The following is a 22,339-nucleotide window of genomic DNA, read 5'->3' on the forward strand; positions in this document are numbered from 1 at the left end:
GAGTTCAAGACCAGCCTGGGCTACAAAGTGAGCTCAAGGCCAGCCTGAACTGCATAGCGAGACCCTGTCTCAAAAAGACAAAAAAAAAAGAGATTATTTACCCAGAATATCTAGAGCCAAGTTCATTTCAAATGAAGTTTCCACAGTTTAGATATCTAATATTCCAAAACTGTAACATGATTTTTAGAAATTCTTACTGAACAGAGCATGTAAGGGACTGAGCATCATTGTAACCTAGGTGTTACTGGCAAAACCTTTCTTTGCCATTGTGCTTTTAATGTTTGGATGGCTCAGTCTGTATTACAAAACCCAGGCTATAATAACATTGATAATTAGGAAAGGATGAATATGTAATATGAAAAGATGCATTGTGTTTAAAACACATATTTTAATTTTACTTATGATATTCTTGTATGTATGAGGGGGCTGCTAGGGATCAAACCCAGTGCCTTGTGCATGCTTGGCAGGTGCTTTGCCACTGAGCTACACCTCCAAATCTTCAAAGACCAGATCATGCTAGTCTTCACCTACAGTTTGTGTACATCTGAATTTGAGGCCTTTCAACGGCTCTGTTAACAGTGCTTTCAGTTTTTTTTGTTGTTGTGATTTTTTTTTGGAGACAGTGTCCCACTATGTAGCCCAGGTTGGCCTCAAACTCATGGTGATCCTCTTCCCTTAGTCTCCCAAGTGCTGGAACTACAAGCGTGCACCACCGCACCCAGCTTAACAGTACTGTCAAACTCATCATCATCATCACTTCTTTCTTAATGGAGTTTTTCCTGATTTCAACTAGATACAGTTCCTCAGTCCTCTGAATTGTCAGTGTTTGTTTATAGTATTTATAGATACCTTTCTCCTGCCAGGCAAGTACAAGGTCCTGAGTTCAATTCCTGGTGCCAAAAAATATATATATAGATACCTTTCTCTACTGATTATGAATTGTACTCGTATCTTACATTATTACTAACTTACTTAGCTGACTCTTGAAGAAGGTAGCTTTTTGAGAGCACAGATTACTATATCCAGCATTTCCTTTTATGTGCCATATGTGCTAGAGATTGATAAATGCTGTTAATGTTAAATTTCACAAAAGACTTGTGGCAGGAGAAGGTAGAGTCCTCACTTCTGTCTTCTTATATGTTAGTTTCCTTATCTTTGAAAAGTTTAATGTTCATAGGATGCTTTAGGATCTCATCAGTGAATGTTTACTATTGTCTAAAGAGTTTAAAGTTTTAAATTAAAATAAAATTTCAGTTATAAATGTGAATATAAAATGTCTTCAAAAGTGAATGTACTTTGGGGTTTTTGGTATTTTTCAGGAGAAGCATTTTTTTCACAAGGTGAACGAACGGCTTTCCAAGCCTAATATTTTCATTTTGAATAATCGTTGGGATGCCTCTGCGTCAGAGCCAGAATATATGGAAGATGTAAGTTATTTTTTCTTCAAGTCTTGGAATACAGTCATATGTATTGTTTTCTGAGGGCAATAGTATACTTCAGAAAGAGATCATAAGAAGCTTGCTTCAGCTTACTTGTGAGGGAGTGTGATTGTGAAACCTGAAGCAGATTTGTTTCTTCCCTCTCTTTCCCCCTCCTTCCTCCCTCCTTCCCTCTCTCCCTCTCTTTCTGTCTGCCTGTCTTTCCTTCTCTTTCTTCTCTCCCTCCCTTTCTCCTCTCTTCCCTCCCTCTCTCTTTCTCCCTCCCTCTCTCTCTCTCTTTCTCTCTCTTTCTTTCTTTTTCTTTCTGAGACAGCATCTTGCTAAGTAGCTCGGCTAGACCCAAACCTGTGACTTTCCTGCCTCAGCTTCCCAAATGTTAGTATAATAGGTTTATACCATAATGCCTGGCATGAAAGATGATAGATACCTTTCTCCTGCCAGGCAAGTGCAAGGTCCTGAGTTCAATTCCTGGTGCCAAAAAATATTTTCATGATGGGAACCAAGGTAGTAAGCTGCTTTGAAGGAAAATTGTCTTGTAGAAGCGCTATCTAACCATTTCAGAATTTAAAACTTTTTAAACTTTTTGTTGATGTATAAAATACATGATGGAAAAATGCATACATAAATCATGAATGTTCAGCTCAGTGGGGTTTACAAGTATAACATACCTACATCAGGACTGAGGTAAAAAACCCAGAACATTTCCAGTAATGTAAATCTGCCCTCGTGATTCTGTCCAGCTTCTGTCTTCCCTCCCAAGAATAACTGCTTATCATGACCTCTAACACCGTAGATTTTTTTTTTTCATTTTTCTTTCTTTTTTTTTTTTTTGTTTTTTGGACTGGGAATTGAACTCAGGACCTTGCACTTACCAGGCAGGTGCTTGTGTCACTGAGCTACATCCCCAGCGTGTTTTTTTCGTTTTTCAATTTTATGTACTGGAATCATATAGTAACTGCCTATGGCTGTCATCTTTTTGCTCAACGTTCTCTGTCGCATGCATCCATCTCGTGCTAGCTGTAGTCTGTTCTCATTGGCGTATCTTTTTTATCTGTATGTTTTTATATCCTGTGAATACTCTAATAACTCACTCTGCTAATGGTAGACATCTGTTACGCTTCCTATACAGTATTTAGCTGTTGTGAATAATATTGCGGAGCATGTGCCTGTATATGTCTTTCTGATGTGTACCTGTAGCACTTTTGTTGGATAGGTACATACACACTAGTGGGTCTCTGGGTGGGATTTAAGTGATTGTGACGCCAGTGGATAATTGGCAGTGTCTGAAGATATTTTTGATTGTTAAAACTGGGATAGTGTGGTGCTGGCCTTCAGTGGGTAGAGCTAAAGATGCTGTTTCACATTTTGTAACTCAGTACAGCCCCTGAAAGAGTTAGTGAACCCATGTTGTCACTAATGCAGAGATCAGTAGAATGTGAGTACTATATATGTGCAGAACTTTTTAAAAATTGACGTCTTGCCGGGCATGGTGGTGCGCTCCTGTATTCCCAGCACTTGGGAGGCTGAGGCAGGTAGATCGCTGCAAGTTTGAGGCCAGCCTGTGCTGCAAAATGAGTTCAAGGCCAGCCTGAATTACATAGTAAAACCTTGTCTCAAAAAGACAGAGTAAAGTAAAGTAAAATAATAAATTGGCATGTCTTATTTTCAGAATAAAGTGAGAAGACAACAGAATTAGGCTTCATGAATGAAGCTAAAATCTTTAATGCTAATGGAGAAAAGAATAAAACCTGTATATGAAAGATTATGTGGTAAAATACCCAAGATGTGTGCGCAGTATTTGAAAATTAGCAAAATGCAGCATCTTTAAAAAAAAAATCCTACGATTTTACCACCTCTCCTGTATACTCATACTGCATTCTCATAAGCTGTGTGTAGAAGTTCTGAATGACAGGTGAAAAATTTGTTCAGTTTTATTAAAGACAGCCCCATAGTTATGTAAAAGTACTTGGTATCGTCGTATATTTTGACCAGCACTCCAGGCACTCCAGGCGATTTAAGCCTCAGTAGTAACACTTTTCTAAGTCTAGCGTTTGGTGTATAACTCATATGCTTGGTTCTCCTTTTTTGATTTTATAGTAGTATGAGTTTATTGTAGCAAATTTAGAAAACAAAAGATATAAAAGAACCCTCTCCTGTTCGAATGTTAGATAATTTGTTTTCATTTTCCTCATTGCTTAATATAAAGTTAGTATCCTATTACTTATTTTGTAATGATACTCTTTAAATTGGGGTTTGGGGGGGGGGCTGGGAGTTTAGCTCAGCAGCACAGCACCTGCCTGGCAAGTGCAAGGTCATGAGTTCAGTACTGGGAACCCCCCCCCCCAAAAAGAAACCTGCAAAAAATAAATTGGGGTCTTGGGCCTGTGATATATGGCTCAGTGGCACAACGCCTGCCTAGCAAGCCCTAGGTCCTGAGTTCACTTCCTGGTATCACAAAGTAAATAAATAAAATAAATTAGGGTCGCATCTAATCATTGAATTAGAAATACCCACAAATTGTTCTTTCCCCGACAGTTCAGCGTTCCTTTTTAGAAGCAGTACTATACTACCCTTAACCATAGAAAAGAGATCTATAATTATAGTGGAAAAACTATAACAAACCGAATATTGACATAAAACAAATATCTACTGTGGGTAAATGCAATAACTCTACCTCTACTAACAGTAGAACAGTATTCGAGAATTATAGCATAAAGTTCACTGTCTGAAGATTCGTAGAGCTCAGTGGTTATACTAATAAGGATAAAGGAAATGGTGAGCCAGAGGGTGAAAAGAGTAGAATTTGAAAAATTAATCAGTGGAAGAACAGAAAAGTGAGATAACGGATCCTACTGAGGACTAAAGGGAAATTAATAGTAGATAAAAGTAATAGAAAAGAACAAGCAAGAAAAAGAAAAGAACAAAACAAAGGAAAAACAGCAAAAAAATTAGAAGGAGAGAAGAAAGGAGATGAAACCAAATCCCCCAAAACCAATAAAGGAAAAAGAAAGAAAAAAATTTGACTTAGAATGAAACAAAACAGAATTCTTTCTGAATGAGTGGTTTCTCTGCAGGATCTAAAGTCTTGGAACCAGCCAGTCTTGATTTTTCCACTTAGCTGTACCTCCTGTGAGTTTGTGAGGCACCCCAACGGCTCCACATGCTTCTCTGTCCCTAGGCCCCAGGCCGGCAACCATCCGAGCCGTGACGTGGCCTCGTCCTTGGTGGTGGGCAGGAAAGCAGTCAGACCTCTGGTCTCTGCTGGATTTAGGCAGTGGCTGGGGTTCACACAGACTTCTGCTCTGAATGCCGGCACTTTCAAACCCAGCTGCCCTTGAAAGCCACGCTCACAGGCCTGGCTTCTTATCTCAGAGGATAGGGGCCCGTGTCCTTCTAGCCTGAGCATAAACTTCTCAGGAGGACTGTGTCTGACCAGCACTCACTGTGGCGCTCTGCTCGGCTCTCAGCCAGTCCCTGGGGGTGGGGAAGACACTGAGAACCCAGGAGGGAGTTATCTGTGGTTGTTCTGGGGCTTGTTCTTAAGCAGTTAACCCCTTCCCAGACAACACCTGATTAAACACTGACCACTAGCAGGTGCTGCAGTGGCTTTCTTCTCCGAATGCAGCCCACTGTGAAGGAGTGTCTTTTGGATCAAAGCCCCATGCCATCTTAAGCTTACCGTAGCCATGGGCTTTTCTGGGGGCTAACACCGCTGGCCTGGTCTGTCATTTCTCCCTAGAGCTGCGGGCTCTCCAGGGCTAATCTCTCCCTGGGCGTTGGCCTCATTCAGGTCATCTGGTTGATCAGTGGCTCTGCTGCCCCATGCTGAGGAGAAATAAATTGCTGGGTACACTTGGAGTTGGTGGGTGGCTGCGGCCAGAACCCAGAATGTATGTGTGTTTTTGTTGATCAAGGGCCAATGCCGTGGGGGCAGTTTCCTATTTTGCTCTTTAAATTATTTATATTTTGGGTTTCTCACATAAGAGAAACCATGCAATATTTAAGCTTGTATCTCTGGTTTATTTCACCTAGCATTGTAGTCTCAAGATCCATCGATTGTCCTAGAAATGATCCAACTTTTTTTTTTTAAACAGGACCTTCCTGTATAGTTCAGTCTGGCCTTGAACTCACTATGTAGTCTAAGCTGGCCTTGAACTCCCTGCAGTCTTCCTGCCTCAGCTTCTCAAGTGCTGGGCTTACGGGTGTGCACCACCCACCATGCCTGTCTCAATATTATTTTTTATGGCCGAATACTACTTTGTTGTTTATATACATTTTACCCCATTCCACATCATCTTATCTGTTGATGTGTCTGTGGGCATATAGGCTACTTCCATATTTCAGCTATGGTGAATTCTGCTGCTATGAACTTGGGTGTCGCTGTCACACGAGTTTAACTTTTTCTAAAAGATGTCCAGAAGAGAACTAGCTGGATCAAATGGAATTTCTATTTTTAGTTTTTGAGGATTCTCCATACTGATTTACACAGTGGTTGTACTAGTTTACATTCCCACCAACAGGGTATAAAGGGTTCCTCTCCTCACCCCCGAATCTTAACAGTGTTTTTGGTTTTTTTGAGTCCTTAGTAATAGCCATTCTTACGTATTAAGGTGGGATTTCAGTGGATGGATAACCAGTTTTCCTACACCCTTGGTTAAAGGGATATCTTTTCTCCAGTGTGTATTTTTGAAAGGTCCCTTTGTCAACAGTGTAGATGACTGGAGTTGCCTAGGGTTGTCTCCGCATCCTTAATTGTATTTTGTAGGTCATTATATCTGTTTTTGTTCCAGTACTATACTCATGTTATTACTGTAGCTTTATAGTATGACTTGAAGTCTGGGATTGTAATGCCTCCTGCTTTGGTGTTTTTGCTTAGAATTTCTTTGGTTATTCTGGTTCTCTTCTGGTTCCATCTAAATTTTAGATTTTTTTTTCTAGTTGTATGATGAGTGCTATTGGTATTTTGATTGGACTTGTATTAAATCTATATATATCATTTTGGTAATGTGTCCATTTTCACATTATTAGTTCTGCCTATGCAGGAACAGGGAATGTCCTTCCATTTTCTAATGTTCTCTTTAATCTTTTTTCAGAGTACTACAGTTTTCATTATAGAGGTTATTCAATTACTTGGTTAGATTATTTAAGTTTTTTGAAGCTACCATGAATGGAACTGTTTTCCTGATTTGTTTTCCTGTGGGTTTATTGTTAATGTTTAGGAAGGCTATTAATTTTTGTGTTGATTTTGTATCCTGACACTTTGGTGCATTTGTTTATTCATTCTAAAGCTTCTGGTAGTTTTTCTGGGTCTTCTGTGTTAAGGATAATGTCATCTGTGACTAAGGATTGCTTGATTTCTTCTTTTCCTATTCATATCCCTTTTCTTTCTCTTGTGTGATTGTTCTGGCTAAAGTTTTGAGTAGTACTATGTTGAACATGAATGGTGAGAGTATTACCCTGTCTTATTTTTGCTTTTAGAGCAGATGCATTTAGTTTTTCCCTATTTATTTATTTATTTTATTATATGTTTGTGATATAATACAAACATTTATTGGGTTTTTCCCAACTTAGTATAATGTTGGCCGTGAATGTGTCATATATGGCTGTTAGTTTGAGGTGAGATCTTTCTGTATGTATTTTTGTCAAGATTTTTATCATGTTGGGTATTGGGTGTTGTCAAAGGCTTCTTCATCTATTGGGGTGATCGTGTGATTTTTATCTGTTTATGTGGTGTATTACATGTACTGATTGTTACATTCTGTTTGCAAGTATCTTGTTGAGGATTTTTAATTCCCACTGTTCATAAGAACAAAAACATACCAGTAATGTTCTGATTTCAAAATAAAATTAACTTCCTTTTAAAAGTAAATTTAAAAGTGCTTATTTTGTGACTTTAAAAGTGTTAACAGGTTAATTGCAGAAAATAGAAAACATTAGCTTAAAGAAAAAATAAAAGTGCCACCCATTTCTATGGGTGTTGCCTGCCTGCCAGCCACTTTTTTTTTTTAATCTTTTTTTTGAGACAGGGTCTTGCTGTGCAGTTCAGGCTGGCCTTGAGCTCACTTTGTAGCCCAGGCTGGTCTCAAACTCACAACGATCCTGCCTCAGCCTCCCGAGTGCTGGTATTACAGGCGTGTGCCACCATGCCCAGCCAACCACGATTAATTTACATACATATGTACACACATGATTTTTTGTGAAATAATTAGGTGCACCCTTAATACATAATTGAGAAGCTACTCCCATGGCATTAAGAATTAATATTTGTCTGCAGTGCTTTATAATAGTTGTGTACTATTTGTTTTGGTTTTTTTCTGGTCTTTTTGAGACAGAGTCTTGCTATGCAGTTCAGGCTGGCCTTGAGCTCACTTTGTAGCCCAGGCTGGTCTCAAGCTTGCAACGATCTGATCCTCCTGCCTCAGCCTTCCGAGTGCTGGGATTACAGGCATGTACCACCACACCCAGCTTAGTTGTGTAGTATTTGATGTTCCATCAGTTTTAAGTAAATATTCAAAAGGAAGATCACTAAGAGAAAGAGGTTTCCTGTCATCAAGAATCAAGGTTTACTAATTAAAATTTCCTGGATTTGTTATGTATATGGCAGTTATTATTTGATTGTTTTTTTTGTTTTGTTTTGTTTTTTTGGTACTGGGAATCGAACTTAGGACCTTGCACTGCCAGGCAGTCGCTTATGCCACTGAGCTATATCCCCAGCATGGCAGTTACTATTGTACTGTCACTATAAAGAAGTTTAATACAGGTCGGTGGCTGTTGTTATCATTATGTACAGTATGTTTACAGTTTTAGAATTCTTTTAATATTTTTTGTAGGTACGCAGACAACACATGGAAAGATGTATGCATTTCTTGGTGGACGAGCTCAAAGTTGTGGATCCTTCAGAAGCACGGAATCGTATCTTCTTTGTTTCAGCAAAGGAAGTTCTTAGTGCTAGAAAACACAAAATACAGGGGATGCCAGAAGGTGGTATGTATTATAGCTTTCTTTTTAAAATATAAATTTAGGTTATAAAAATGGTAGCATGCCCAAATCTTATCTTGCTTTATATAGTAGTCTCCTACCCCATCTGTGGTTTTAGTAACCAGTGTTAGGCTGTGGTATGAAAACATTAAATGGAAAATAGGAGAAATAAACAATTCATAAGTTTTAAATCACTCACTGTTCTGAGTAGAGTGATGAATCTCTCATCATTCCAGATGACGTGAATCATCCTTTTGTCCAATAAATCCATACCATCTGCACTATGCAGGCATCTTGGTAGTCAGACGGCTGGCACTGTTATTGTGGTGCTTGCATGCAGGTAATCCTTATTTTACTTTATAATGGCCCAGAGAACAAGAGAACTTACTGATACTTACAATTCACATATGTCAAAGGGAAGCTGTAAAGTGCTTCCTTTTAAGTGGAAAGGTAAAAACACCTCACTTAAGGAAAAAAAAAAATGTGCTTGAGGTCAGAGATATATGAATGTGTCTTCTAACTGTGAAAATTACAATGAAAAAAATCACACTAGTTTTTGTGGTCATACCTCCAGTTTCAGAATTTATGGCCACAGTGCATGATAAATGCTTAGTTAAGATGGAAAAGGGATTAATGTGTGTATGTACAGGTAAGAAAAGATTTACTGTTTATAGGGTTCCATACTGTCTGTAGTTTCAGGCGTCCATGAGGCATCTTGGAACATATCCTTCAAGGATAACTGTAGAGAACTATGCTAGATTTAAAAATTTTGCCTGTCTTACAGGTGGGGCACTTGCTGAAGGATTTCAGGCAAGGTTACAGGAGTTTCAGAATTTTGAACAAATTTTTGAGGTAGGAATTTTCTGAATGTATTGGCTAACACAAAACACTTTCATTGGTTGGAGAACGTGGTGATTGTAATCTTCGTTTTCACTCTCTATCTTTGTCAATAACCTCTGCTGTTATTTAGTGTAGTTACTGACACAGCAAGTGAAACAAGGGAAGGTTGAAGAAAGGAAGCCCCTGCAAAATGGATGATCTGTAAGAATTGAGAAGTAAAGATTATTTCTTTTTTCTTTATGTATTTGTGTATAAATAAGAAACTGGTTTCCATTATTGCTCGTGTTGTGCAGTGAATGAAAGTCTTTGTAGTGGATAATTTGGTGCAAGAACAAGAATGTAATTGCTGTTGGAACAGATCGTAGAGCAAAGCAAAGATCTTGTGTATCGTGATACACAGAGATAAACAGAACATGGTTAATGCCATTCAACACCATCTTATTACATTTCTAAGCTGTGTTGCCACTTGTTAACCTTTCTCACTTGGTGCCAAATGTTGTGAACAAGAGAATGAATACAAAAATTATTAAGACAGAGCTCTACTACTTTAGGAATTGGTAGGAATCTACTAACGTGACTGTGTGGCTGGTATACGTGCAGCGTTGGGCGGGAGGATAGTTGGTTGTGCTACAGAGTAGTCATTTGATTATTCAGAGACGGTAGGAATCATCCTGCGTTTAACTGAAAAGTTCTTTAGATGTTAACCTTCTAAACTATAGTTCTGCTTAGATTTCATATCACCTTCTTGTTAACGGACACAGACCTCATAATTAATTACTCCTGCTTATAGGTAGCAGCAGCTTTAATAAGAGGGACATGAACATTGAATATACTTAGTAGACTCTTTTTTTTTAGGTTCTGGGGATTAAACCCAGGGCTCGTGCTTGCTAGGCAAAGCACTCTGTTACTGAGCTATATCCTCAGCCTGGTAGACATTTTAAAGTGGAAGTTTGCTATTTCCTCATCTTTAATTTGGTGAGAGGAAGAAGGACCCTGAGTTGGGCAAAGGTGACTGGATGCATTATAAAGAGCCAGACATTTTTGGTTAGATTATCAGTTTTTATTCCTCCCTTTAGAAAGCTGAAGTTTTTTTTTTTAAATCAGTCTTGGTGATTTATGATTTCTTAGAAATTGCTGCGTTAGGGTTATTCATTCATTAAACTTTCACATAGTTTGAAACTGATTTTTTCTGTTCTTTTAAGAAGGATTTAAGGTTGTGAATTTATGAATTCAGTTTTGGTTATATCCAAAGGGTTTCAGTTATATCCAAAGGGTTTCAGTATCCAGTATAGTTTTCTTCCTCTTTTTTTTTTTTTTTTTAAATTAGTTTTTAAATACTATTTTTGGCATTTCCTGAGGAAAATTAAAATTTATGTTTTGATACTTTTGGTTATTTCTTGGTTTTTTGTTGTGACCTTTATACTCATTCTCTCCTTATTTTGGAATTTATTTTTCTATGTAGGCTTATAAAATGATTTTTATGGAAAAAAACAAAAAACAAAAAACAAACCCTTTGTACCAAGTTAATTATCTTAATCAGCTGATCTTTGCCACAAATGGCTTCAGATTCATTTAGCTGAAGGGAACTAAGTATTTAGAACTTTTAGAGTACCAAGTTAAACCAGACTTAGTTTTTTCCTTGTGGTTCTGAGGATTCGGCCCAGGGCTCTGTGCATGCCAGACAAGCACTGTGCTTCTGAGCTATGTTCCCAGCCCAAGAGGTGGAAGTTATGTGAAGTAAAAGCAATCAAGAAATCAGTGTTACTGATTGTTTTGTGTGTGTTTGTGTGGTGGGGGGCAACTAGCAATTGAACCCTAGGGCTTTTGCACTGAGCTACATCCCCAACCCTTTCAAAAATTTTCTCAAGCATGGTGGTATATACCTGTAATGTGGCAGGAGGATTCTCATGAGTTTGAGGCTAGCCTGGGTAGGGTACATAATGAGTTTGAAACCAGCTTAAAAATATATAGTAAGACCCTGTCTGAGAAGATTTAAAAGAAAATAAATTTTTTATGTCTTTTGGAAATAGGGTCTTGCTATGCAGTTCAGGCTGGCCTTGAACTCACTTTGTAGCCCCCAGGCTGGTTTAGAACTAGCAGTGATCCTCCTGCCTCAGCCTCTCAAGTGCTGGGACTACAGATGTGCACTGCCATCTCCAGATTTTCTGCTTGTTTTTAATCTACATTTGGATAGACATTATTGGAAAGGCAAGTTAGAAATCTAGATTTCTTTGCTCAAGTATTTCTCATCTATTTTTAATAGTTTTGGTTATATGATTGAAGAGAGGTATAAAGTTACTTCTAAGATATCAGTGGATTATGTAAAGGGCAGTTTTGGGATGCTTGGTGAAATTTGGATGTGGGCTGTGTTAAATAGTACTATTGTCCCTATGGTAAAGGTTGCTTAGCCGAAGAGTTCAAGGCCAACCTGAGCAACTTAGTAAGATCCTAGCTCTTTAAAACATGTGTTGTGTGCATATGTCATACATATATATGTATGTGTGTGTGCATGTATACATGCATATGTATACATATGCAGGTTAATATGAATGTTTAAATTTTTAAAATTTGCAATAAAAGACACATTGTCAGTAATCCCCCAAATACTCACAGTACTCCGCCACACTTTGAATGTGCTTATTCCATTGTTCTTGGCAATGTATCTTTTACTGTAATAAGTTTATTTTTAAAATTAAACATTTTCTATAGTTTTGATCACTTTTATGTATATCTGTATATATGTGTAAATATTAAAATGTATAAATGTGTGTGTGATGAGAGAGAAACCAGTGAAGCTGAAGCTGGGTTTGGTGGTGCATGTCTCTAATCCTAGCACTCTGAAAGCTGAAGCAGGAGGATCCCTTTGAGTTTGAGGCTAGCCTGGAAAACATAGGGAGACCCTGCCTCAAAACCCAAAATCAAAACAAAAAACAAAATAAATGAGGCTGAATATTACTATTTGGTACATCTGGCAAAAAGGTATAGTAGTATTCTTTCAGTTTAAAATACACTGAAATTGTAAGTTTAGAGTAATGAATTGCATATTGTTTGTGTTTGTGGGGTCTGTCATCAAGGGGACTTGACAAGTTCATTGGTTTTGTTTTAAACATGTTAATAGCTAAAAATGTAACTGCATGATTAAGTATCAGCCATGTGCTGTAGATATTATTAGAAAGTCGAAAAGCTATCATAATTGGGATGCAATTATTATATTGGTTCTAAGTCATTAATAAGTTTTAATGCAGCCTACAAAATACTTCGACATGATGGAAATTTAATTGGTTTCCAACAGTATTTTAAATGCCTCTGAAAATCAGTTTCTGATAAAATAAGTATGGGAACTTTGTATACTGTATGTATTCCCATGAAGATGGCACATTAGCGTATGAGGACTCTTTTTCCCGGTATCTTTTACCATCGTGCAGATGAATGGGAATACTAATCAATGTGTAGTAATTTTTAATTAGAATAAGATTGTGTCTTTATATTCATTCATCACTGTATGTTTCTGAAACAAGATTAACATATTGTCTAATAACTTTTGGAGATCTTTTCGTTTCTGTCGAGTCTAGCTCTAACACTGTGCTGTTGCCTGTGAATTTGAATCTTCATTGCTGATATCTAGATCTACTTCATCGAGGAACATAGAATTTCTTTTAACCTTTTTTTCTTTTAGAATTATTTTTATGTTTTTATTATAATTTTGTGGAGATTAATTTGGCACTTTGTGAGGCACAGTTATTTAGACTATAATCAGAGCTGTGTCTTGCTCATTAGAAGATAAGTAGTGTCCAGCTCAGATGGTTACTGGGCGGTACCGCTGGTGGTTTTAAAGAAGGAAGCGTCCTGGAATGTTTGAGCTTTGTCTTAGGCTTGTACAGAACAGGAATCCCGTGGCTTCCTACCGTCAGTCCACTGAAGCTCAGTGAGAATGAGTGATGCGTAAATAATGTCACCATGGCCATAAGTGAAGCTATCTTTCTCAGCTGTTCCCTGGATTGTCCTTATGTGCCCTCTACCTAAGGAAATGAATTTTGTTTTCTATACCTTAAATAAGATCCTCAAGAGTGGAGCTGACATGTCAAAAGATTATAGTAGACTTTTACAGAGTGAAATGCATAATCACTTTTAGAGATAGAAATTTAAGTGTCTGTTTAAATAGTATATTTAATGAGCAAGTAACATACTAGATAATGATTTCAAGATAACTAGAGTATTAAATGAATACCTTTTAAAGCTTTAATGCTACTTTTTTGACAATGGACCGATAGTAATGAGCTTTAGGAATTAACAGTTTCTATAGGGTGAATAATAATTTTAAGAAGATAGAGTCACAGCATTAGAGAATTTGAGTATAGTTTGATGCTGACGTGACCCAGGCTAACACTTCTTATGGTGTTCAAAGACTGGGTAGTATTTCTCTGTAAACACTTGTTTTTAAATGTTTTGTCAGTGCAGAATGTTTTTTCTATAAATGAAAAATGAAATGAGGCCAATCATAAAATAACAGTTTTGTGAGCTTTGATGAATCACAGTAAAAAAAGTATGTAGATAACAATTAGTATTGCAAGTGGGCATGATGGCACATACCTGTGATCCGAGCAATTGGAAGGCTGAGGCAGGAGGATCACCACAAGTTTGAGGCCAGCCTGACTACACAGTGAGCTTCAAGGCCAGGATACATAGAAAGATCTTGTCTTAAAAAAAAAAAAAAAAAAAACAAATAATATAACATATGTTGAAAACTGAAAAATTTTACAAAATAAATGCCTATCACCATATGCAGTTCAATCTGATATATTCTATTAAAACACTGGTTATGAAAAGCTTAATTGATTTGTACTGTTAATGGATTGTGAACTGCAGTTAGGCAAAGGTGAGGCAGAGGAGTTAAAGCATCATCCAGGCCTGCGTGTACCCACTCTAGTCTAATGGTGAAAGGAGGATTATCTTTAAAATGACTGCCAGTGTTTTTCTGTAAATGATTTGAAATACTATTTAGGTGGTTTATTGCTGAAGATTACTTTTAAAGTTGGTCACTAATCCATAGAAAGCCGTTTTAGTAGTGTTATGTAAATCATCATATCATTCAGCTGATTTTCTTTTTGTTTTTTTTCCTGTACCAGAAATCAAACTCATGACCTTGTGCTTGCCAGGCAGGCACTGTGCCACTGAGCTAAATCCCCAGCCCCCTCAGCTGATTTTCTTAATAGGAATTCTAATTCACAACTCAATGGAGGACTTTATTAGGTTGTCTGTTATGAGTATGAGAAAAACAGAGGAATTCAGATTGTTTTAAAAGTGATCAGAGGGGCTGGGGATTTAGCTCAGCGGCAAAAGCGCCTACCTGGCAAGCGCAAGGTCGTGAGTTCGGTTCCCGGTACCGGAGAAAAACCAAAAACAAATAAATAAATAAATAAAAGTGATCAGAATAGGTATTTATAATAGACCCTTTTAACACTGAGTGCCATTTATTTATTTATTTATAAATATTAGAGTCAAACCCCATTCCACATTACTGTGTAAAAACACACAAAGATATAAACTTGCTGTTAAAACCCCTTTTACTTTTGAATTTTTTTAACCTTTGTAATTTTAAGTTGTGTTTACTATGCTTTTGTTTTGTTTTGTTTTCCTCTTCCTATTGTTATTTCTATTTTGGTCTAAGTTACAATCAGCAAGTTTTTGTGTTTAAATTCCTGAAAGCGTTGGGACGGAATTACAGTAATGTGTTATGGCTTGGGCCCCTCGCAGGAGTGTATCTCGCAGTCAGCAGTGAAAACAAAGTTTGAACAGCACACTGTCAGAGCTAAGCAGATACTAGACACTGTGAAACACATAGTGGATTCAGTAAACGTGGCAGCAGCAGAAAGAAGGTATGAGCTCACTTTATTGCAACATAAAAATGTCATTTGATTTGTGTCAGACTTCTAACCGTGTGGTTTTAAGTTATATGATAAGTACTTTCCAGTAAAATAAATCCTGGGGTTTAGTGGTTGTTTACTTGTGTATCTTTAAATGAATATTTGAAAATGCAAATATTCTGTAACTTTTAACTCATCATTTACATTCCATAAATCTCAGTATTCCTTTGTATGAGTTATGATTTTAAAATGTTTAGAGGGCTTAAAATGTCTTTAAAACAGTGGAAGAACCATTTCTTCAAGCAGAATTTTATGAATTCCAAATCAGGTGATCCTCTTGATGCGGTCAGTCCATGACCAGGTGTTTTTTTAGAAATGGATGCATGGCAGTACCAGCAGTATTGATGAAAAACAGTTCTAGCAGACTTGGTGTACTGGAAATAAAAATCAAGACTACTAGATTGACACAACTAATGATGCTAAGCCTCAGTTGGACCTTTAGTAGACTTAAGCCAGTTCAAGGAAACAGAGCACCAAAGATTAAATCCAAAATAAAACTGAAATTTTAAATGTTTGTACTTTTGCTGGAAGTATCCCTCCCTGTATCCCGTCTGTTGCTTGATTTTTGTGCTGTCTCAGGAACATACGAAGTACACAAGTAGGGAAATACAGCCCGTGGAGCATAAGGCTGCAAACCTGAGCCTGCTCTCAGCCCCGGTGCAGTGTGGTGTCCATGTGCAGCCTTTTTGTAAGGAGGTTGTGTTGCCATAGAGGTCCCTTTCCATATAGAATTGAATGGGCGCAGCACTGTCCCAGGAAACTTACAGTAAAAACTGGCCCGTGGCCGGATTTGACTTACCAGGGTGCCTTTTGCAGACACTTGTTTATTGACTGAAGTCCCTGTTGAGTGCTGTTTTGACTGTTCATGTTTGTGAAGGGTTGGAGACTTAGCATATTTATTGAGCCCCTCTGTGTCACGTACCAAATGGGCACGGAGACTGTGTAGTTTACATCAAATCATCTCTATAAAGTATTTTATAAATGAAATAAAATAAGTATACTAATTGAATACTTTCAGGTGTCAAAGTGCAAGATTTTTCTTTGTTGTGCCATGCTAATAGTTCAGTACATAAAAGAGTGTCCTTGCTTAATTGCCTTGGGACTTCGATATACTGTACTGATTACTCTTTACCATATAATAGGGTGTATTCAATGGAAGAGAGAGAAGATCAAATTGACAGACTGGACTTCATTCGAAATCAAATGAACCTTTTAACACTGGATGTGAAGAAAAAGATAAAGGAGGTTACTGAGGACGTGGCAAACAAGGTAACAGCTTTATGATCAAAATATCTGGAAATGGAAATATTTTAATAATGCTGAAAATGTTGTCCCTTAAAGGAATATATTAATTTTTCGTGGTTTGATTTTTTTAGTAGTTCATAATCTTAAAAAAAATTTAAATTCTACCCTTTTTTTAGGTTTCATGTGCAATGACAGATGAAATTTGTCGGCTGTCTGTTTTAGTTGATGAATTTTGTTCTGAGTTTCATCCTACTCCCAGTGTATTGAAAGTATATAAAAGTGTAAGTTAAAGTGTTCTTAAAAAATTATTCTGAGGCAGTTTCCTTAGCTTATTTTATAGTCCTACTTATTCAGTGGTTTGGCCATTTCTCTGTCACCTTGGCAATCTTGTGCATGGGTAATACATGTAAACTATCTTGTATATAAAATACAGAAGGGGCTGGGGGGTGTGACTTGGTGAGAATACATGCTTAGCGTACATGTGTGAAACTCTGGGTTCCGCAGCACCAAAAACCAAACGAAAACAACCAAAATGTATCCTCTAACCGGAATTAGGACCATTTTAGTATTTGTTATATTTCAGAAGTCTTTAAAAATCTATATATTTTCTGGAGAAAAAAATAATGTGAACATTTCCTCTTGGTAACAGGAGTTAAATAAACACATAGAAGATGGCATGGGAAGAAATTTGGCTGATCGGTGCACCAGTGAAGTCAATGCCTCAATGCTTCAGTCCCAGCAAGAAATTATTGGTAATATTTATGGTCTATAGGGTCATGTGTAGTTTTTTTCTTTGTTGGTAAAGGGCTTACTTTCCTTTGGATATTTTACAGAAGGCAAGCCATTATTTTTGACTGTTTCTTATACTAAATAAAGTAATTTTATTCTTTCCAGAAAATTTGAAGCCACTACTTCCAGCTGACGTACAGAATAAACTTCATACATTGATCCCTTGCAAGAAGTTTGATCTTAGTTATGACCTAAATTGCCATAAGTTATGCTCAGATTTTCAGGAAGATATTGTATTTCGTTTTTCCCTGGGCTGGTCATCCCTTGTGCATCGATTCTTGGGCCCTACAAATGCTCAGAGGGTGCTGCTTGGGTTATCAGAACCCATCCTTCAGGTATGTATCTTTAATTCTACCAGATCAAACTCTCTTTTTGTACTTTGGTTGTGCAGTTTTCTCTAATAAAACTAGCTTCATGGGGCTGGGGATTTAGCTCAGCGGCAAAAGCACCTGCCTGGCAAGCGCAAGGTCGTGAGTTCGGTTCCCGGTACCGGAGAAAAACCAAAAATAAAACTAGCTTCAAATCTGCATACGTACAAGCTCATAAAGCCATTACGGAGTTGGGTGCCCTAAGTTTTTATCCAGTGAAAACTTTTTTTTTTTTTTTTTTTGAGACAGGCTTTCTCTATTGCAGGTCAGGCTGGCCTTGAATTTACTATGTAGCCCAGGCTGCTTCAGCCTCCCAAGGGCAGGGATTATAGGTGTGTGCCACTACCCCTGGCTTACATTCACTTTTGAAACTCCTTTTTAAAACTTTCTTAAACTGTTGGTAGCACATACCTGTCATTCCAGCTACTTAGGAGATTGAGGTAGGAGGACTGCAAATTCGAAGCTAGCTTGGAATATGGTGAGACCCCATCTCAAAAAAGTTTTTGTTTTAGTTAAGGCTTCACATAAATTGGAATATAGGTAAGGAAGTTAAACTTCAACATTTATCTGTTTTTGGTTTTTACATTTTTTGAGTTTGGGGGATTAAAACCAGGGCATTGCATGTGCTAGGCAAGTGCTTTACCACTGAGCTGCATTCCAGGTCCTTTTCTTTTTTGGGTCAGGGTTTTGCTGTGTAGTCCAGGCTGACCTTGAACTTGCAGCAGTTTTCCTGCCCAGCATCAAGAGTGTTGGGATTCCACGCATGTGCAGCCACTTCTGGCCCAGCCCTTTTTTCTGACTTTCATTTTGAAGTAGGGTTTTGCTGAGTTTCCCTAGTTGGCCTAGAACTCAGGCTTCTCTTGCTTCAGTCTGTTTGGTAGCTGGGGTTTATAGACGTGTCACACTTGGCTGAAGTTTATTAATTTAGTCGTTTTTAAGAAGATGTGTGGAGCTGTAAACCCATCACCATAATTAGGTTTCAGAACAGTTTCTGTTCCTCCAAAAGGATCTTTTATGCCCATTATAGTGAATCATCACTCCTGTCTCCATCCCTACCACAAATTGCCTTCTGTCAGTAGAGATTTGCCTTTTCTGAGTATTTCCTTAAATAGAAGCATATAAGCAATAGCCTTATCTGATTGGCTTATTTTAATTAGTGTGTTTTCAAGGTTTATCATAGTGTCCATATTGTAGCAAGTGTATTTCGTTACAGCTACTGGCCAAGTAATGTTCTGTTATAGATACAACACATTATTCATTCATCAGTTTATAGTACCAGTGGTTAGTACCTTGGGGGCAGTATGAAAACTACTGCTGTGAACATGCCCACATTTTTCTGTGGAATGTGTTTTCATTCCTGTCTTAGTTACTTTACTGTTGTTGCTGAGACAAAATACCCGGCACCCCAAATTAAGGACAGAAAGGTTTATTTAGCTCACAGTTGGTGGAGGTCTCAGTCCATACTAGCAGGCCACAAGGCAGGGTGGTATGGCTTACGGGAAGACATTGATGGCTGATATTCATGGCCGCAATAGACAGCAAAAGCAACAAGAGCAAAAGGGGAGGAGACAGCAAGCCTCTCCCTCCCATATATTGTATGCAGGCTACCTGCAGGGGGGGGGGGAGGGCAGGGCGGGATGTAGCGCTCACAATCCCAATCCCAGTGTTGGACCATGAATCAATCACAAGCTCTAGAAGCCCACCCCCATGACAGCATGAGGGTTTTTTGTTTTGTTTTGTTCTGTTTTTGTTTTTGTTTGTTTTTCTTCCAGTACCAGGAATCGAACTCATGACCTTGCACTTGCCAGGCAGGCGCTGTGCCACTGAGCTAAAGCCCCAGCTCCAACAGCATGAGGTTTTGAGGGCACATCTAGACAGAAACTATAACAGTTCTCTGAAGAATATAAATAGGAGTGAATTGCTGGAGAGGTCACATTAACTTTCTGAGGAATTGCCACGCCGTTTTCCGAAGTATTGGCACCACTTTACATTCCTGTCGGAATTGTATAAAGCATCCAGTTTCTCAGTGTACTTGCAGCACCTGCTGTCATCCTTTACTCTAGAGGGTGTGAAGTGGTATCCTAGGGTAGTCCTAATTTACATTTCCCTGATGAGTAATGATTTTGAATGTCTTTTCATGTGCTTATTAGCCATTCATGTACCCTTATTTGTGAAGTATCTGTTCATATCTTTTACTCGTTTTTTATTTTGTATTATTTGGCTTTTGTTTCTATTAAGAATTCTTCATATATTTTGGGTACAAGTCTTTTATTAGTTAGGTACCATCCCAATATATATTTCCAGTTTGTGGCTTTTAAATTGTTTTTAATGTATTTTGCAGTTTAAAAGGTTATTGTCTTGGACCAAACTTTTTTAAATGACCATGCTTTTGGTGAATGGCTTGTTTTTCTCATTTGGTGCTAGGGCTATACCACTGAGCTGTATTTATTTAAAGCCTGTTTATTTTAAAAACTGCAGTTTAATTTTCCCTGAGAATTACTGATACAGGTAGACCGCATGGTATATTATGAAAAGGCATTATTCGTTATACCATTGTTCCATATCACAGAAACTCATCCTCAGTTCTCCTTTATTTATGTATTTAGAGTAGATGTGTTGTTTGGAGCTATTTTTTTGTATATTGGCTGCTCTGATTTTAAAAGAAATAAAAAATAATTTTATAAATGTGTTATCTCACTTATCCTTATGTGACTGTAATACTTTTTATTCCCTAAATTTATTAGCTCCCTAGGTCTTTAGCTTCAACTCCCACTGCTCCTCCTAATCCAGCACCACCAGATAATGCATCGCAGGAGGAACTCATGGTCACCTTAATAACGGGATTGGCTTCCCTTACGTCCAGGACTTCTATGGGCATCATAGTTGTTGGAGGAGTGGTAAGAAACATTTTTAGTATAAATGATTTTGTTTGTTTTGTTTCTTTGAAACAGGGTCTTCTTTACATAGTTTAGGCTGGTCTTGAGGTCACTGTGTAGCCCAACCTGTCCTTGAACTTATGATGATCCTCCTGCCTCAGCCTCTTGAGTGTTGATATTCCTGGCATGTGTCACTGTGCCTTGCTCTAATTGAAATTGTCACAAAGCTGTCTGTTAGATCATGGAAGGAAAGGTGTGTTTGCTTCTGTTTCTATGAAGCAATATGAAAATCTGCAGGCTAAAATTAGTGAAGAACTTTGCAAATCATATTGTGAATTTAAATATATCCATCACCTGGGTTTTGATTTGTTTGGGGCTGTTTTTTTGGCATTGCTGGGGATTGAACACGGGGCCTGAGGCAAGCAGGCACTCTACCACTGAACTATAGCTTCAGCCCAGTGTTGTTTGAAACAATACTTCCTATTTTCACACCTCTGCACACAAAGAAATTCTCTTTACACGTTACAGTAAAAAGAAAGGAGTGAGGCTGGGATTGTGCTTAGTGGCAGAGTTCTTGCCTAACGTGTGCAAGGCCCTGGGTACCACAAAAGAAGAGAGCGGGCAGGGCTAGGGATGGGGGCTGAATACAAAGAGAATCTGTCTTAAAGTACTAAAGATTAATATATTTAGTACTAGACTGTTTTTCTTTTCTTTCTGAGACTAGGCCTTGCTATACAGCCTAGACTAGCCTTGAAGTTCCTATGTAGTCCTGCCTCCGCCCACCAAATGGTGGTATTATAACAGGTATATATACCGTGCCCAGCTCAGTAATAGTTCTTAATTATTGAAAATTTTGAGATACATTAAATCAATTTATCAAATCTGACAAATTATAAAAGTTCTTCCTGGTATTTATGTGCTAACCACTTTTCCATGTCATTGACTTGCAGTTAACCTCATTTTTTCTCATGGACAAGAAATAGGCATTTTTAGAAAATGGATTTGACTCATATATATATATATATATATATATATATGTGTGTGTATAGTGAGCTTATTAATACATTCTCCCAGCTAGTATTTTTCTTTTCAGAGTAAGCTGTGACTGTCTTACAGATTTGGAAAACCATAGGCTGGAAACTCGTGTCTGTTTCGCTAAGCATGTACGGAGCGTTGTATCTTTATGAAAGGCTGACATGGACCACGCGTGCCAAGGAGAGAGCCTTTAAGCAGCAGTTTGTGAACTATGCGACTGAAAAGCTGCAGATGATTGTGAGCTTCACAAGTGCAAACTGCAGCCACCAAGTACAGCAGTAAGTTGAAAGATGCATCTTTTATTTGAAAAAAAATTCTTTGCAGCATGGTGTACACACAAAGAATGAACACATTTTGAATCACCACTGCGGTGAAAGAAATAGAATAATGTCAAACGTCACTTATGCCTTCTCCCAATCACTATTTTTCCCGTTTTCCTGATAAGTTAGATTTGAACATTTTGTAATTAGCGTGTAGGAACTCCCAAGAACTCTGACGGGCTTTCAAAAGATGATTTGTCAGCAGACCTGTTACAAATTTATGTTTCTGTCTTTAGAGGAGTTGTGCCTTCTTAATTAGAAGACTAAAGATTGAATGGAGTTTTCACATTGAACAGGTGGGCTTAGTGCCAGACTCCTAATTTTATGGTGAACTTAATTTTCTTTCATAGTCCAGACATACGAGCCTAAAGATACTATTTTTTATGTATCAAGAGGATTTTCTTATAATAAATACTTATACCTTCCTAATTTCTATTTTTATACCTCTTAGATATTTGTTTTATTGGTTTAGTGAAATTATATTGAACTCCACTTAAGTCAAGGCACAATATTTTTTTTTCTTTT

The 22,339-nt window shown here is 37.8% G+C and overlaps 1 protein-coding gene across 1 annotated transcript in view; it reads left to right on the forward strand.

Annotated features, from left to right (window-relative positions):
- The window catches only part of Mfn1 (mitofusin 1), a gene marked incomplete in the record, with an annotated part of 54,948 nt that overhangs the window by 24,067 nt on the left and 8,542 nt on the right, over positions 1–22,339 (forward strand). Inside the window, 10 exon segments of the mRNA XM_013513383.1 lie at positions 1,320–1,427; positions 8,270–8,423; positions 9,202–9,269; positions 15,012–15,133; positions 16,324–16,450; positions 16,603–16,707; positions 17,076–17,178; positions 17,321–17,550; positions 20,328–20,480; positions 21,576–21,772. Coding sequence (XP_013368837.1) covers positions 1,320–1,427; positions 8,270–8,423; positions 9,202–9,269; positions 15,012–15,133; positions 16,324–16,450; positions 16,603–16,707; positions 17,076–17,178; positions 17,321–17,550; positions 20,328–20,480; positions 21,576–21,772 — 1,367 coding nt within the window.

Source organism: Chinchilla lanigera, unplaced genomic scaffold, assembly GCF_000276665.1.
Source record: "Chinchilla lanigera isolate Chin_1 unplaced genomic scaffold, ChiLan1.0 scaffold00019, whole genome shotgun sequence".
In the NCBI taxonomy this organism is placed as follows: Eukaryota; Metazoa; Chordata; class Mammalia; order Rodentia; family Chinchillidae; genus Chinchilla; species Chinchilla lanigera.